General features: G+C 46.7%; 3 protein-coding genes across 3 annotated transcripts; all 3 read right to left on the bottom strand.

The window, feature by feature from the left end:
- Nucleotides 1-1,578: 1,578 nt before the first annotated feature.
- LOC124647051 (cell number regulator 11-like) lies at nt 1,579-2,272 on the bottom strand. Its single transcript, XM_047187049.1, has 4 exons — nt 2,218-2,272; nt 2,034-2,105; nt 1,742-1,951; nt 1,579-1,655 (listed from the first exon to the last, which is right to left on the bottom strand). The coding sequence occupies exons 1-4, from the start codon at nt 2,270-2,272 to the stop codon at nt 1,579-1,581; spliced, it is 414 nt and encodes a 137-aa protein (XP_047043005.1).
- A 2,618-nt stretch (nt 2,273-4,890) lies between these two features.
- On the bottom strand, nt 4,891-5,374 carry LOC124647040 (basic blue protein-like). The gene is made up of 2 exons (XM_047187039.1): nt 5,191-5,374; nt 4,891-5,099 (listed from the first exon to the last, which is right to left on the bottom strand). Exons 1-2 carry the CDS (start codon nt 5,372-5,374, stop codon nt 4,891-4,893), a joined length of 393 nt encoding a protein of 130 aa, XP_047042995.1.
- A 5,688-nt stretch (nt 5,375-11,062) lies between these two features.
- LOC124675515 (chemocyanin-like) lies at nt 11,063-11,557 on the bottom strand. The gene is made up of 2 exons (XM_047211598.1): nt 11,374-11,557; nt 11,063-11,271 (listed from the first exon to the last, which is right to left on the bottom strand). Exons 1-2 carry the CDS (start codon nt 11,555-11,557, stop codon nt 11,063-11,065), a joined length of 393 nt encoding a protein of 130 aa, XP_047067554.1.
- Nucleotides 11,558-17,726: the final 6,169 nt, after the last annotated feature.

Raw genomic sequence — 17,726 nt, 5'->3', positions numbered from 1 at the left:
TTGATAGATTATGATCTGTGGAATATCGAAATAGATGGTGTGTACTGTGTAGCCGGGCCTTCTTGAGCAACATGATCCTGTTGGTATTTATAAAGCAGCAGTGATGTAGTATCAGTGCGGAGTATCACAAGTGTCCTCCGAAAGTACATTCATTGCAGCATTTTTTGTTGTTTTGTGGGTGTTCTTTTGCTTCTTGCACTTAACCTTGTGTCTGCAGGCTTGGCTCTGAGTTACTCTTTCCAAGTACGTCAATTCATATCCAATTGGCTTGTCCGACCAGATTGTTCCTACGGAAAATCCTACGCTCAATCAGCATTTGGCAGCACTTTGGAGCTTCCAGTTTGGTGGTAACGCTGATGCCTTTTTGTTCAGTTCTTTTTACTGGATTGGTGGGATAAAAATAATAACTGTTGCGTGTTGACTTGAATGTAACAAAGGGGCGCATACTTAGTGGTAAAGTAAAAGCAGGAGCCGAAGCTTTGATGTTGACTCAAATAAGTTTAAGTTATGCAATTGATGAGCTGGTGACAATTTCAATGTGAATCCGAGTTGGATAGACTCTGCTGCTCTGCAAATTTCCTTGTTGTAGCTCTATCCTTAATAAAAGCCCCAATTTTTCATCGATGTTATCGAATTTCTTAATGATCTCCACTTTGGTGTTTCTTTTTGGCATTTGCCTTTGATTTTTTGTTGTTCAGGGAGGACATTATATCTGGCTCTGCCATCTGTACTGCACAGATGATCGGACCTACATGTGGCCAAGATACTAACATTGTTAGACATTGGTCCTTGTCTACGCACTGAGATGTACCATTGTTGGCACACAAGGGTTTGCACTTGCAAGTATTGAGCTTTTTTTTTTTTGCTGAGTTGGCCCAGACTTTTCTTTATTTGATTTTAACCTTATGCCCTATGTTTTTATGGAGCAGCTAGTATTTGTCCTTTAGGCCTTGTTTACTTCTAAGGTATTTATGGGGATGGGAGGGGATTATTTTGTATCCCGGAAAATCCCCACTAGTCGTTTACTTCTCCGGTTTTGAACCAAATAATCCCGAGATATACCCTCCCATCCCCACATTTTTTGCCTAAATCAAAAACTCTCCATTATACTAGTGTATTTTTGGGGAAGGGTATTTGAGGGGATTGGGTGACACCAAATCCCCTCCCATCCCCATACTCATTGGGGAAAAAAATACGAGAGAAGTAAACAAGGCCTTATGGAGCAGCTAGTATGAAAGGCCATGATTAGTGAATATTGAGTCTAGCATTGCTAATTTAGTGACTCCTTTCTGTCACAGCCACTGGCATGCAGTGCAACCTGCAACCTCACAATATTTATCAAGTTGCAAATCACATAATATGTGTTGACTACTGATGTTGGAATGTTGAAGCCACACATAAGAATAGAAGTAAGTAATTTTGGCAATTTGAGAATTAAACACCACAATGATCATAAGCCTGCTTTATTTTACTTTTGGGTGGCATTGTTAACATTGCAAATCAAAATTCACATAAACCCATTAACGCGACAGTTTAAATCACCACAAGCAGTAAATTCTGGAGCCATGTATGCATGTTCTAGAAGCACATCCCTTGCTTTCCTGGTGCTTTCATGCCTTGCACACACCCCACCATCTTGTTGCTCCCTTCCCATCCTGCAAATGTTGTGAGGTGGAGCATGATTTAGTAATGTTGGTGCCTTTCTGAACATGAATTTTCATTCTCGGTAAGAAGCAAAAACCTTTGGCCATGTTGAAGCCGCGATTTTCCAGCTCCTTGTACTCCTGGCATAGAGCACAACTCTCACAACAGAAGTGGACGCAGCAGTCCATGCACGGCGATGCTTCCAAGTTGTATTGCGACCGTATCGCCGATCGTTTGGTACAAGAATACAAGCAGTTACAGCCTATGGATGCTAGGCAAACATAGATGGTCCCATTTATGCAGCATGCTGAAAACAAGGGGAATCAGCCAAGAAAATCAATGTTTTTTTTATGCGTTACCCAATCGCAGATTCGAAGGGAAACACTTACATGTGGAGCCTTTGTCCACGATCTCAGCAATGCGACCGAAGGTAACACAGGGGCACCAGAAAGTCAAACAACCTGCAAGATCAGGAGACGGTATCAAACATTGACGAGTACTTTGCATTCACTGATTACTGAAACACATGCACAAGAGGCGCAAGAGGAACGAAAAAAAGGTATCTCTGCATACAGGTGCCGAAATCTCCAAAGCAGTCGAACAGCCCAACCGACCACTTCCCAACCATGGTACTAGTTAGTTTAGTAGTTCTGTGAAATTTTGATCTATGAAGTATGGGAACAGATGGGTACGAGGTTTGCCTTTGTGTGCAATCCTTGATGTTGTTGATATTTATATACTCGCAGTAACAATGCAGATATGACAGAGTCAATTACTTTGACAACCAATTCCAGTGCAGCATTTTTGTTGCATTATGGCCTTTATCTTGGTAGTGACACTGAATGTTGTATGATAATTGTGTGTTTACAGGTTTGGCTTTGAATCAGTCCTTTGAAGGACACCGCGTGCAATTGGCATGTTCTACTTTGTGTCATCCTCCCTGAAAATCCCATGCTCAATCAACATCTGGCAGCGTTTTGGCGCTTCCAGTTTTGGTGGTAAGTTCCATGCCTTGCCTCGTAATTATTATTTATTAAATTGGCTGGATTGTAATAAGTAGATAAATAGGCTGTTAACTGAATCACTGTGTTCATCCGGATACAGGACATGGGTATCATGCCTGCTGATGAACTTGGTAAACATGTCCTTTTTGTAAGTAAACAAAACATCGCTTCATATGGAGATTGAGGTGCGTGCCGGCAACCCATACTGGGTGAAGAGGTACTCGCTCAAACTCACTGGTCTGCCAACTGGAGTTACATTAGAGTAGTACTCCTGGCTGCAGGCGCTGTCTTCTGCTCCTTGTAATCCTACTCACCAGGCCATTATATGCTTGCGGAAGTTGAAAATTCTATGACGCCCGAATGAAATTTTTAGAAACCGGGAATTGGCCAAGGGAGGTTTTGCTCTGAATGGTTGCGAAGGGAATCACCTTTGGGTTTCAGTTAAACTACAGTAGTTTAGATGCTGTTTAGTTACTCTAGCCATCACATCCACCTGTAACCCAACAATGACATGCATCCAAAGAAGCCGGCCAGCCCTATCCCAGGCCTGAGCCAAGCATATAAATTAAGGCTTTTGCTTAGGTGCCCCCTCCCTCACCATTTTTTTGTCCCCTGTGAACGGCCATGATCCCAGATACCTTTTCGTGGGCTAACTATCCCTTCAACTTTAGTGATTGATTAATTAGGCTGTTTTGGTCAGCTGCCTTCGTTTTGTATGCTTTTCTTCAGCAGAAATTCAATTCGGCTCCCGGGTGCATATGCTCCCTCTAGGCTCTACCAAAAAATAATATTTGAAATGTCAAAAATATTTGACAAAAATTCTACATGTACATCTCCACAATAGATGTGTGTTCGTCAAGTTTCCGCGAGAAACCAATATTTTTTGTGGTCTATGTTAAAAAAAAAAATTTATCTTCGGAAAAACCTTATTTTTAGTGTTGAAATTTGTCTTTTTACACATGCCACGCGGCAAATCGTTTTTTCATGAAACAACTTTGCAAGTGCACAACACGTGAAGATTTACGTGCGAATTTTTCGTTCGATTTTTTTTGAAATTTTAAAAAATGTGTAACATGTATTTCAAAATAAAGGAAGCATACGATCCCATGTGCGAAAACACCACTCCCTTGAGCGCCCGGAAAATGAACTTATCTCTCGCTGCTACATTGGTATGCTGCAGGTGAACTGACCTTTGTGAGATTTAAGATGGAATACTGACATTTTTTTCCTTCTTCTTACAGTGCTCCGTATATTAATACACTGAACCCTCTAGTCGTCCGTGTGGCGGGTTTGCATGATGTACTTGTTAACTTTGAGATTAAAATGGGAAGCTGCTGATCTGATCAAACTGATTGGCTACTACAGCTAGTAAGTCAAGTCATAGCTTGGCGCCCAGGCATGAGCCAACCAAGCAAGCAAGATGCACCCGTCTGGTCTGCTGCCTTGGTTTTGTATGCTCTTCAGAGGAAACAAACTTGCTATATTTTGTATGCTATAGATCAATGACCTTTGTGGTGTTTGGTTTTGTCGGGTTTTTCCTTAATTAACCGCCTATTTTATGGTTTTCTAGATCTGGTTTTTCTTATTAACTGGACAATTTTAATTTTTTTATAATGCAATTGCGTTAGCTCCCACCCTCTGATGAGGTTTCGAAAAAAAAAAACCTTGCAGCGCCTCCGTGTGTTAATCCTCTAGTGGTCCATGTGGCGGGGCTCTGCTCGCTGTATTTGTGAATCGTGAGATCAAGACGTATACAAGTGATCTGATCGGGTTCTCGAACTGATTGGCTACAGCCAAGTCAACGTACGAGCACATAACATGCATCGTGAGTAGAGAATTGGGAGGAACCATTGGTGACGCTTAATTAAAGTTTGCTGGATCATGACTATGGTATGCGCGAGTGGCAGTTAAGTTACTCTCTCGGATCTAAATTAATTCACTTAACTTAACTTTGTCTAAATGCGGATGTATTTATTAGACAGTTTGTTGATTAGATACATCTATATCTAGACAAAGTTGAGTTAGGGAGTATTGAAACTAACAAGTGGCAGCTCGATGTAGATGTCAAATTAAGTTGTGTCCCTCAAACTCAAACTCATTAAAACATGGACGTTTGCTGGATCATGACACACGTTATGCCCGAGTGGCACTTAAGTTACTACTAGTGGCAAGCAAGCAAGAGTCACTTCGGAGCCATGTGGATGGATAGAAGGATGAAGGATGGCGATGTCCAGTTGGGTCTTTACAGGGCGTTGACGTGTAGCTTCATGTTGTTCTGGCAGTGGCCCGGCTGGCCGCAGATGAAGTAGTTGTTGCCCCTGCGGAGCGTCACGGCGTCGTTGCCGGTGCGCAGCACCCAGCTGTGGTCGCTGTGCTTGGGCAGCTGGCAGCGCTGGTACCCCTTGCCGCCCACCACCGACACGTCGTGGTGCTCCTTGTCGTACTTGAACACTGCCGTAGGACATAGGTGCGTGTGTAGTGAGCAACAATGCATGGTGATATATAGCCCATGGAAGGAAGGCAGCGACGGCAAGGACTTTACCGAGCACGTCGCCGGCGTAGAAGGTCTTGCCGGCCAGCCACGAGGCCTCGAGGTTCTTGGTCCACCCGGCGTCGTCGCCGACAATGTACGTCGTCTTGGCAGCGGAGGCGCCAGCGAGCAGGGACAGGAGCACGAGGAGGGCGCCGGCGACGAGAGCTGCACTGCCTCTTCCCTGAGCTGCCATTGCTAGCTTCCTCCAATTCCAAACCGACCTGAACCAAAAACACGCGATCCGAATCCGATGCGATGGCTTTTTGGTTAGGCTTGGAATAAGGAGGGAGGGTGAGTACGTCCTGGTCGTCATCACGATGTGGTCTTTATAAGCAGCCTAGGCGTGCGTCTGTGTAACCCGGGTCGGTCGGTCGGTCAGTCAATGGCGGTCATGCTATGTGTGTGTGGCACTGCTCCGGCGACTCATCCATACCGCACGCACACGCCTGGCGCCGATTGCGTGCGCCGGATTGCACGACACTTTCGAGGCACGTACACTCCTTCGCCACCGCCGGCAGGCCCCAGCGCACGCACGCGATGTCGACCGACCCAGTGCGGCGAAGCTCCAGGCCGACGCAGGAGCAGCGTGCCCTGTTTTCCTCCTTCTGACTTTTACTACCTGACGTCGTTCCTATGCTGCTACCCGATGGCCCCCCAGTTTGTCAAACTTCCAGCCAGTAGCACGATCTGCGTCTGGCTTTGTCACACACACTGACCGTCCGCGCGACCCGATCCATGATCTGCGCCGATAGCAACAAGGTGTGGGAACCAGCTGATCCACACTACCACTCTATTAATCCTCAAAATAATAACTTTATTTTAAAACAACTACTTGGCTTTTTCTAGATACGAATATATCTAAGCTTAAAAAATATGCTGAGCATCTTATTTTTAGGATGGAGGGAGTAAGTAGTAGTATACTTTTAGCCTTGTCCTAAGTAAACCTTTTCAACGAACTTCACAGAAACGAGGATCAACATTTGTAGCGCCAAATTAATATTACTAGATTAATCTTGAAATGTAGTTTTGTAATATACCAATTTTAGATCTTAGTTATCGCTATTTTTGCAGTCTAAAGTTGCTCAAACTTGGAATAATTTGACATGGGCTAATTTGTCTTGAAATCATAGTTTTATATTATGCCAATCCCATGTCCGGCCGATCCCCTTCCATGTCCATCATCTCCGCCTCGTATGTGTCTGCCATTCCTGGAGCCCTAGCCGGAGATGAGCTCCCTACTCCAGGTCCGCTACACGCGACCGAAGCCATACTTGTGCTACCTCTGGTCATTTTTGTTGGCCTTCCATCCCGATCCCGCCTTCAGTGATTCGCAGGGTGTGGACATGGCGACAGTTGTCCACCCCCACTATGTCGACGGGCCTACATCCCCTCTCCTCCCGAGCAAGTGGTGAATCGTCATGTCCCCTCCAGGCGCATGACGGGTGGCTAAGAATCGAGGTGCGTAACACAGTGGTCTCATTTGTACCAGAGCCGACCATGATGGCATTTGACTGGTGTTGTCTAACCTTATTGTGTGCGTGGTTTTAGAGATGCACCTCCTATGAGCTTCCTGATGCGGTTCTGAGCGAAAGCTCCACGACAACGTCGCCCACATGCGCAGTTTTTCTTGTTGAATGCGTCAGAAAGGAATCTCGTGTTGCTTGTTGATAAACCCCAAGCACAATAGATAGTTGTAGCACCCCTCAATATGGATGTATAGGGCATCAAACCGTAGGTAAAGCTATTTATTCTCTCCAACTAGATTTTCACAATTCTAGTTATCTATGCATTAAAAAATAAATAGAAAATAGTGATTGGTTGCTTGAAAGTAAAATGAAAAAAAAGTAAATACAAATAAGCTTAAAATTGCCCGATCCTCTAGAATGCAAGAGGACATGCCGAAGGTTTACACATATGGAAACAATGCAATATAAGCAACACCAGCATGCAAATCAATTTGCAACATAAGCATGTATGATTTATATAGGCAAAAGCATCACAAGTTCTAGGTACCAACTAGTGTGATCATATGATCAAATTCAACTACTATGGTGTCACAAAAGATGGTGTAATCCTGCCACCGCAGGTTCACCAACTGAGGGTTTCAGATATACCAACTGAGAGTTCAAGTCCTAGATACTCCAAAATGTGCATCATCATCATCATGAATCCATCACCACCACCACCACCACCACCACCACCACCACCACCGTCACCAAGGAGCAATACACGTAGTAGTTCTTGGATAAGAAGGTACTTAGCTAGAGCACCTTGTGGTCATCTAAGGTCCCAACAAATCCATTACCTTGAGAAATGTTGTCAAAGAGGTGGTTGTGAGCCACCATCAGAGTCTCATGACTGAACCCAATGACTTCCATGATGGCGGCGTAGAGGCCTCAGTGCACATGAGGGGAACTATCCCTCGGGACAGTTGCCACGTACCGCTTTCACGACCTAGGTCATGCAGTTGATGGTGACCACGCCTCATCCGCCAAGGATGACCTCTTAATATTTTTACCACCATCAGCAACAACAACACTAGCCCCAACACCAAAGCTAGCACCAAGGACAACACCAGCAGTAGGGACATCATCACCATCATCATTCACGGCGGTGGTCTCAGACTCCTAGGTCTCTATGTAGTTAGGGGAAGATGTACCGAGAGGCTCACTAGAACCCATGACAAATCTGCCAGTAGCCAGACCAAAGTAGAAGATTAGTTGCATTTGGGTATTGTCCGCGATGGGCTTGTTCAGGTACTCGGCGTCCTTAGGGTTATCTATGGCAGGGGACATCCAATGTGTTAGTACTGCCAGGTTTGATGAAATGGAAGAAATGGCACTTTAGATGAACTTAAACAAGTGTGAGTACCATGATGTGGCCTTTGTAGTGCTCCACGTCCAAGCCAATGGTCAATGTGTCCACATCCCATTGTGCGCAGTGATACGTCTCAAACGTATCTATAATTTCTTATGTTTCATGCTACTTTTATGACAATACTTGAATGTTTTATACATACTTTACAACATTATTATACATTTTCCGGCACTAACCTATTAACAAGATGTCGAAGCGCCAGTTGCTGTTTTCTACTGTTTTTGGTTTCAGAAATCCTAGTAAGGAAATATTCTCGGAATTGGACGAAATCAACGCCCAAGGTCCTATTTTTCCACGAAGCTTCCAGAAGACCGGAGGGATAACGAAGTGGGGCCACGAGGTGGCCAGACCACAGGGCGGCGCGGCCCAGGCCCTGGCCGCGCGGCCCTATGGTCTGGGCCCCTCGCGTCGCCCCTGACCTACCCTTTCGCCTACTTAAAGCCTTCGTCGCGAAACCCCCTGTACCGAGAGCCACGATACGGAAAAACTTCCAGAGACGCCGCCGCCGCGAATCCCATCTCGGGGGATTTAGGAGATCGCCTCCGGCACCCTGCCGGAGAGGGGAATCATCACCGGAGGGGCTCTACATCATCATGCCCGCCTCCGGATTGATGCGTGAGTAGTTCATCCTTGGACTATGGGTCCATAGCAGTAGCTAGATGGTTGTCTTCTCCGCATGTGCTATCATTGTTTAGATCTTGTGAGCTGCCTAACATGATCAAGATCATCTATTTGTAATGCTACATGTTGTGTTTGGTGGGATCCGATGAATATAGAATATTATGTCAAGTTGATTATCAATCTATCATATATGTGTTGTTTATGTTCTTGCATGCTCTCCGTTGCTAGTAGAGGCTCGGCCAAGTTGATACTTGTAACTCCAAGAGGGAGTAATTATGCTCGATAGTGGGTTCATGCCTCCATTGAATCTGGGACAAGTGACGTAAAGTTCTAAGGTTGTGGATGTGCTGTTGCTACTAGGGATAAAACATTGATGCTTTGTCTAAGGATATTTGTGTTGATTACATTACGCACCATACTTAATGCAATTATCTGTTGTTTACAACTTAATACTGGAAGGGGTTCGGATGATAACTTGAAGGTGGATTATTTAGGCATAGATGCATGCTGGATAGCGATCGATCTATGTACTTTGTCGTAATGCCCTGATTTAATCGCATAGTAATCATCATTGGTATGTATTGAATCTTTATTTGTCAATTGCCCGCCTGTAATTTGTTCACCCAGCATGTTAGTTATCTTATTGGAGAGACACCACTAGTGAACTGTGGACCCCGGTCCATTCTTTTACATCTGAATACATTCTAGTGCAATCATTGTTCTTTACTGTTGTTTGCAAACAAACACCATCTTCCACTCGATACGTTTAATCCTTTGTTTTCAGCAAGCCGGTGAGATTGACAACCTCACTGTTACGTTGGGGCAAAGTATCTTGATTGTGTTGCGTAGGTTCCACGTTGGCGCCGGTTTCACCGGGTGTTGCGCCGCACTACACTCCTCCACCAACAACCTTCACGTGCTTCTTGGCTCCTACTGGTTCGATAACCTTGGTTTCTTTCTGAGGGAAAACTTGCTGCTGTGCGCATCACACCTTCCTCTTGGGGTTCCCAACGGACGTGTACATCTACGCGCATCACGCAGCTGTCAATATGTCCTCATCCAATTGTGTGCAGCTAAGGTCTTTAAGCTTGGACACATGAATCCAACTGGTTGAGCCCCTTTTTAGTACTCACCGTTCTCTTGATGGGATCACACATCTTGTTGGTGACGGCGATGGACAGGAAAACATCCCACTTCATAGTGCCCTTCACTGCCCCCTTCACTATGCATGTGATATGTGCTTTGCTAATTTTGATTGCCTTCTTCCTAGCTAACTCCACCGCAAGAGAGCACATGCCAGACATCGAAGGAAGCTCTGCATCCTACGGATATGTGAGCATCGACAACGTCTCGGTCTCATCAACAAAGGATGACATGCAAAGCAAGCCATACGGTGACAAAAACCTTCAATCTAACACTACATCATGCACAACATTCAGTAGCAACAATCAAAATAAACCATGTGGCCACATATCCACCCCATCCTCTACTCGGATCAATCACATGCCAAAAGACCTTAGCTACAAGCTCTAGGGCTTGAAGTACTCACTGCCACCGGAGGATGGAGAAGGTATTAAACAGCTCAGAGAAGAGGGGAAGACCGCTTCCACCTCCGTCCTACATCGACCGAGGTAGATGACATAACTTACCTACTCGTCGATGAAGATCCTTTTCGGAACGGAGATCTCGAAGGAGGAAATGGTGACGCGGAATTTAGTGGTGAGCCGAACGGTGATAAATAGGCACTACGAATCGGCGGGAGGTGACGAAATTAAATCTCTTGCACCGACTTTTTGAGGATGTTTGCAAGCTCACGCCGTCTCCTCCCTTGTACGATCTTGGCGCAATTTCCCCCCTTTTTGGCTGCGCGAAGCTTGGCTCTCGAGAAACAACATCTCAGGCGTCCTCGGCGTGTAGGCTGAAACGTGTTTTAAGAATGTGTGGGCCAAAATTGTTCGTTTGCCCGGGCAACAAAGCGGCCTAAATTTGACTCGCCAGAGAAGGGAAAGCTCATCATATAGAACCAAACACGCCCTTGCGAAAAATGTGTTGGCGCAGCAATGGCATTGAAGATTTATCTGAGGACGAGCAGCACAATTTCAGAGAAGTCGAGCTCGGCGTTGCCGCATGTGTCAGACAGGTCAACAATGGGCCACGCTGGGGTCAGTGGGCTGGTAAGTGGCTCTGTTGGGCTTGAAAGGTCCATCATACTCGGGTCGGTAAACCGAAGAGAAAACATCATTGTGTCAAGAAAAATACCTCAGTCATGAGTCATGACAAAGTATAAATTACAGCAGTGAAAACCCACAAGAAAAAAGAAGAACTTCAGAGAACAACAAGCCACAGACAGTAAGCGGCGTCGACATTGATCGACCGAGCTCGTCTACCAGGCCTTGACGGCGAGCTTCATATTGTTCTTGCAGTGTCCGGGCTCGCCGCAGATGAAGTAGTTGTTGCCCCTGCTCAGCGTGACGGCGTCGTTGCCCGTGCGCATCACCCGGCTCTTGGTGCTGTGGCGTGGCACCTGGCAGCGCTGGTAGCCCTTGCCGCCCAGCATCACCAGGTCGTGATGCTCCTTGTTGTACTTGAACACTGCGTGCATGCGTGCGCGCTGCGCAGTGAGCAACAATGGCGATATATATATATATACGTACGGCTAGGTAGCTAGCTGAAAGATGTGAGGGACGGACTCACCGAGCACGTCGCCGGCGTAGAAGGTCTTGCCGGCCAGCCAGGTGGTCTCGAGGTTCTTGCTCCAGCCGGCGTCGTCGCCGACGATGTACGTCTTGGCGGCGGCGTCGGCGGCCGGAAGGAGCAGGCAGAGGAGCATGAGGCTGGCGACGAGCGCTGCGCTGCCTCTTCCCTGACCTGCCGCCATTGCTAACCGAAGAAGAAGTAGAGCTAGAGAAGAAAAGACGCGATGGGCGATGGGGATGCTTGGCTTGCAGAGATTGCCTGCTGGTTGTGTGGACTTTATAGACACTCAGCTGGTGGAGTGAAGGCATAGTTTGCAGGTGCGTGCTCAGTGCTCGCTCACACATGTTGCGCGTAACATGGAGATGGAGCTGGAACTCAGGTTGACTAATTCGCCCGATCATGCATTCTTTTTTTTTTTTTTGAAGTACCCGATCATGCATTCTAATCGAGGCTCCCGGAGAATCAGAATACGATCGGACGCACGTGATGATCTGACACTGCTTGCTTAGACTAGTCATAGTGGGAAGTAACATAGAGTAGTAACATGCACATGTTACTACTCTATGTTACTACCTTCATAGTGGTTGTAACATCAAAGTAGTATCATATATGTCTTCATTAATTAACTTATAGACTCATTGTATCTTGGGAAGTGTGATGTTACAGTAACTAGCTATGTTACTCCATCCTCCTCTCTCCTCATAACTCACTGCCACATAAGCAAATTTGCTGAGTTGGACACTTAGTTACTACTAGTGAAGTTACTCCCACTATAAGTAGTCTTAAGATGCTTCCCTGACCAGGTACCGATGGCTTCTGCTGAGAAAAGAGAGTTATCCATGGCGTGTTGCCGGGTTCCGCGCGACACTTGCAAAGCACTCCTTCGCTGCCCGTAGGTGTCGGTGCGACGGCGCCAGTCCCAGCGCACTCACGCGTGTGTCTTGCTGTGCATCACGAGTAGTAATAGTCAAGTTCTTGGCTATATATATGCTCGGCATTTTCCTGTGTGTCTCTGGCTGATTGTTCACACAGGAGTAGTTGACATTGGTGCATGATTAGTACTACCCGCCAGCCTGCGTGCACCGTGCGGGGAGCTGATTGGAGGAGTTAGTCAAACTGCCGGCCGGTAAGCTTGATCTGCGCATGGGTTTTGCCAGACCCGATCCCTAATCTGCGCCGACCGCAAACACGGCAGTACGGGAACGGCTCCATCCGTTCTAAAAATATACGGTATTGTTTTCTTTTTTTGAAATTTCGCATGAATTGCTACACTAGTGGAAAACAGGCCTAATGTCGCGGGTCGTATGACCCTTTTGTCGCGGGCGGCCAGGCGCGACAAGGGAGGCGCGACAAAAGGTCCACCTTTTGTCGCGGGTCACTTACGACCCGCGATATAAGGTCCACCACGTGGCAGCCGCGGGCGCGCAGGGACAGGCCCTTTGTCGCGGGTGGTATTACCACCCGCGTCAAAAGGCCCGTCGCTTTAGGGTTTGAGGGATGCAGCACCCCCCCCCCCCCGCCACCTCATTTTTTCACTCGAAAATAAAAGTTGCATATATTTGTACGCTACTAGAAGTGGTACACGTTCATTCATATAATCGATCAAACAAATATTGGAAGCAAAAGTCGATTCCCCTTTACATGTAGATTCCCCTTACATATATATATATACATTTAGCTCACGATCGACAAGCGGTACTAACGACCGTCTATTTGGAGGTAGAGCTTCTATTTGGACTAAACAAGCCTTTGTTGTTTAGTACTTCTTTAACCAAAAGTCCCGCCAGCTTCCTCCGCAATTCCTAGTAGGTGTTCCTTTGGTTGGAGTGTGTCCCGCATGTAGTCGACCTATATAGGAAAATGAGATGAGTATTACTATATCAATGTTGATAACGAAATATTGACGAAAATAAATAAAGTTGTGAATGTTATTGCTTACGTTGAATTTATTATTGTTCTCGCTTCTCGTTGGTTAACATGCGAATGGACTCGCAAACGTAGTATCCACATAGATTCGTCCCTTGTGGCTGCCGAGGGCACGGTACAGGAGTAAATGTTAGCTTCTCTGCCTGTGTACTCGCTTATGATGGTTCTTGAAAGCTGTCCAAGCCCTGCCAAGCAAAATAATGATTGAATGAGTGGATAATTAATTGATATCTCACAAAAGATATAGCGCGGCGATGAAGGAAATTACACTTGCAGCAACTTCTGCAAGTCGCGGAACCCGTCCACGGCTCTACTCAGTGGGTCTCTTACTTCAACAATTCCCTTATCAACTTTAATGTCTAGTAGTATCCAGTGGAAGCTGCACATGTTATGTATATATGTCAGGAATTACACTTAACATCGAGTAAGAAAAAATCATTAATTGGATGTGCATAAAAGATCATTAAGACTCTCACTCGTAGTTGTAAGGAAACAATATTGAATCACGGAATATTGCTCGCCCAAAACCTCGAGTAGGTTTCCCCCCGTTTCTTCGCGGTTATACTTTACCGTTTGAACATTTACTTTATCTCGGGTCAACAAACCCAATATTGATAATATTGTGACTTTTGCATTCACCGATCTTCGATCCGCATAAGAGAACACATAAGAAATAATGAGTATATGCATTGAAAACGAATATGAACTGAATGAAAATGAACTTATATGTAGTTAACAACTTACAAGCAATAGCAACTCATGAGAGATTTGTCGAGGGCATCTAAATTGAATAACCGCCGCAGTTCATTCATCTCAATATGGATCTCCTCCTTTCGGTAGTAATATTCACGTGGTATATGCGCCACGATGAACCTTATGTTCTCCTTGCATGCATCAAGGTACCACCGATGCAAATTCCGCATATGTGTTGGCAGCTTATGCAGCTGCTCTTTGCTGACCAAGTCGGCCCCGTAGACAAATTGAGGAACTATATCAAGCAAGTGGGAACTATATCCGCCGCAGCCATCAATTCCTCCACGGTAACGTCACGTGCAGCCGCTAGCTTTGCAGCCTTCTTCCATATCGAAACCACCCCGTTGCCGGTACAACTTGGGAACATTAAACACTTTGAGTGCCGGGATCGATTGTTTGGGCTGATCTCCGAGGAGGGGAACTTCCTTTCTTTTTTTTCCTTTTGTCGTTTCCTTGGCCTTGAGGGGTGCAGTTGTTGAACTTGACTTCTTCTCGGTTGCACTTCTAGCTGATGATTTGCTCGTGGTAGCAATATCCTTCTTCTTACCCTTCTTCTCAGCAATATTCTCCCTCTTGTCCTCAATTACCTTCGCAAGGTGGCGTGTATAGTCATCCTTCTTCTCGTGTAAGTCATATTGCGATGGTGTGTTCGTAAAAGAAGTAGCATATGCTATTTGCTTCTCGGTGTATGGCTCGGCGCCGGAGGTTTTGGCTTATGGAAATGATCATAGTTGTGTTTCGCAACAGCGGCCGCATTTTGCTCGACAGTAAGATCCCAAGGACGGGGGGGAGGAACCTTTGGTACTTTTGGGAGGGGCGACAACTTGCGGACAGGACTCTTGAAATGCTTCCGGTAGGGTGCATTCCGAGTCTTAGTGGGCGGAGGCGGCGGCGCCGGAGATGGAGATGGACTACGGATGTCGTGGTCGACGTCGTACCCATGGGGTGATGGGGGAGACATGTGATCGGTAGGAGGAGGTGATGGTGGCTCGCGATCATCCGGAGGAGGTGATGGTGACCTCGCTCGGACGACCGGTAGGGGCTACCCAGCTTGGCAGCCTTGATGTTCTTCTTTTCCCGCGAGAATGATTTCTCCCAGACACCTCTCCGAGTGTAAGCCCCCCATCACCTCCAGGGATATCAAGCTCCAATGTCTCCCACGACGGGACAACCGAATCCACCCCGACACGAGCATAGCCAGCCTGGAATCGGATTGCCATGCCATGTTGCCGGCTCACCTTCAGGTCCAAATGCCGGTAAGACATAGCCGACCGCCACCTTAACGTAAACCTTCCCGAACACCTCATGGAGATCACAAGGTGTTTGCTCCTTGATTCCATCCAAGGGGTCGCCAGACCGGCATCTATCATCATCCGTGTAGAAGGGGCCTCCGAGTCGGCCACACTGCCGTCTCGTCGCCGAGATATGTCGGCCGGTATTATCCGGCGGGCGCTCGTCCTTTTAGTTCATTTATCTCCCGTTGTCGCTGCTGAATCTCCCGCCGCCGCTGGTCAAGTCGGCGTTGGAACTCGGCCATCCCGTCATTCCCGCACCTCCAGCTCGCGTTTTTAGCTCTCGCTCGGCTTCTATAAGTCTCCGCGTCGGCCGGAAACCCAAGCGACCACGGAACACTAGGGCCAAAGCCTCTTGTTCGTCCTCCCTTCTCAGGATTACCGAGGACAAGCGTCGCAAGTCTTTCTCTCTATCGGGAGCAAACTTTAGTTTTCCCGCCTTTATTTCTGCCGTCACTTTAATCCATTCTTCCCCGGGTACCCTAACCCCGCCGTCGGCTTCAACAATGTTCCCCGTCTTCATATCATACTCACAACCATGCGCGAGGAACCAATTCCGAGCCCTAATGTCCCATCCTTCTCGCTCCGGGTTCCGGAGTGATCCCATTCAGCCTTCATCTCAGCCTCTTGTGCATCCCACTTAGGCATGGCTACTTCGTAGCCCCCTCGCCCCGTATGATGGTGATATTTCTTTTCGCTTGCATTCTTCTTGTTTTTCTTTGACGAGTTCACAGCCTCCTCTCGATTCTTTGTACTTCACAAATTCTTCCTGATTATGCTCTCGCTTCGCTAGGTAGTTTTCGAATACCGGAGGCTTCTTCTCGGCCTTATAAGCTTTCCATAACCGGTTCTTGTACGCTCGGAAAAGTTCCCCCATCTTCTTAAGAGCCCATTTCTTCACTAGCGCCCTCTCGCTTGGCATTCTCGCAGTCCGATCCCAAATTTGGCAAAGTGAAATGTGACATGAGGTCGTCAAAAAGTGTGTTCTTGTACCTATCGGCAACCTCGATCTTCGGACACATTCTTGGTCTTGTTCCATTCTCTAACAGTTGATCGGGATATGATCTCTAACCACAACTCCGCACCGATTCTTAAATGTCACTCGACACTCGCGGGTGCCACAGGTTGGCCTTCCGGTGATATAGCTTCAATGTTGAAGTGGTCTCTTTTGCCCAGCCTCTTTGCCGGGCCTCGTTTCTCCAACTTATCTTCGGAGGCCTAAGAGAATAAAAATCAGTTAATTTATATACATATGTACATATAGAATTCCATTAATGCCTCAACTGATCGTATACCTCGTCATGACCAGTGCCGTCGTCTTCTCCATCACCGGAGCCGCCGGCTTCTCCATGATCACCGGAGCCGCCGGCTTCTCCATGATCACCGGAGCCGCCGGCTTCTCCATGATCACCGGAGCCGCCGGCTTCTCCATCACCATCGCGGATTAAGTTCGCGAAAATGTCTTCCTGTTCCAAGTCCCGTTCGAATGGATCCATTGTTTCGCAAAAGAATTAAATCGATAAGTACATGTTCTAACCGTAACCCTAATCAAACACAAACCAAACCCTAACCCTAATCAAACACAAACCAAACCCTAACCCTAATCGGCGACACGTGTTTGCGAGAGGGAGAGGAGTGTCGGCGACGCGTGTTTGCGAGAGGGAGAGGGTGTTGGCGATGCGTGTTTGCGAGAGGGAGAGGGTGTCGGCGACGCGTGTTTGCGAGAGGGAGAGGGTGTCGGCGACGCGTGTTTGCGAGAGAGAGAGGGTGTCGGCGACGCGTGTTTGCGAGAGAGAGAGGGGTGTCGGTGGACGCGTGTTTGCGAGAGGGAGAGGGTGTCGGCGACGCGTGTTTGCGAGAGAGAGAGGAGTGTCGGCGACGCGTGTTTGCGAGAGAGAGAGGGGTGTCGGTGGACGCGTGTTTGCGAGAGAGGGTGTCGGTTTGCGAGAGAGGGTGTCGGTGTCGGCGAGTGTTATTCGTGAGAGTGTTTGCGAGAGAGGGTGTCGGTTTGCGAGAGAGGGAGATCGAGCGGTGTCGGCGAGTGTTATTCGCGAGAGTGTTTCGTCGGTTGTTTACAAGCTAACTAATACAAAATTTAAACTAATATAAAATTTAAATTAATACAAAATTTAATCTAACTAACTACAAGATTTGAATTAATACAAAATTTAAACTAACTAACTACAAAATTTAAACTAACTAACTAATACTAAATTTAATCTAAATACTAATACTAATACTAACTAACTAATACTAATTAAAACTAAATACTAATACTAACTAAACTAAACTAACTAACTAACTAACTTAATAAAAAACTTAATGAAAAAACTTAATGAAAAAAACTTAATGAAAAAAAAATGCCGGCATGGCCGGCCG

Source organism: Lolium rigidum, chromosome 1, assembly GCF_022539505.1.
Source record: "Lolium rigidum isolate FL_2022 chromosome 1, APGP_CSIRO_Lrig_0.1, whole genome shotgun sequence".
In the NCBI taxonomy this organism is placed as follows: domain Eukaryota; kingdom Viridiplantae; phylum Streptophyta; class Magnoliopsida; order Poales; family Poaceae; genus Lolium; species Lolium rigidum.
The sequence above is the reverse complement of the archived record's forward strand: the minus strand, read 5'-3'. Positions and strand labels throughout refer to the sequence as shown.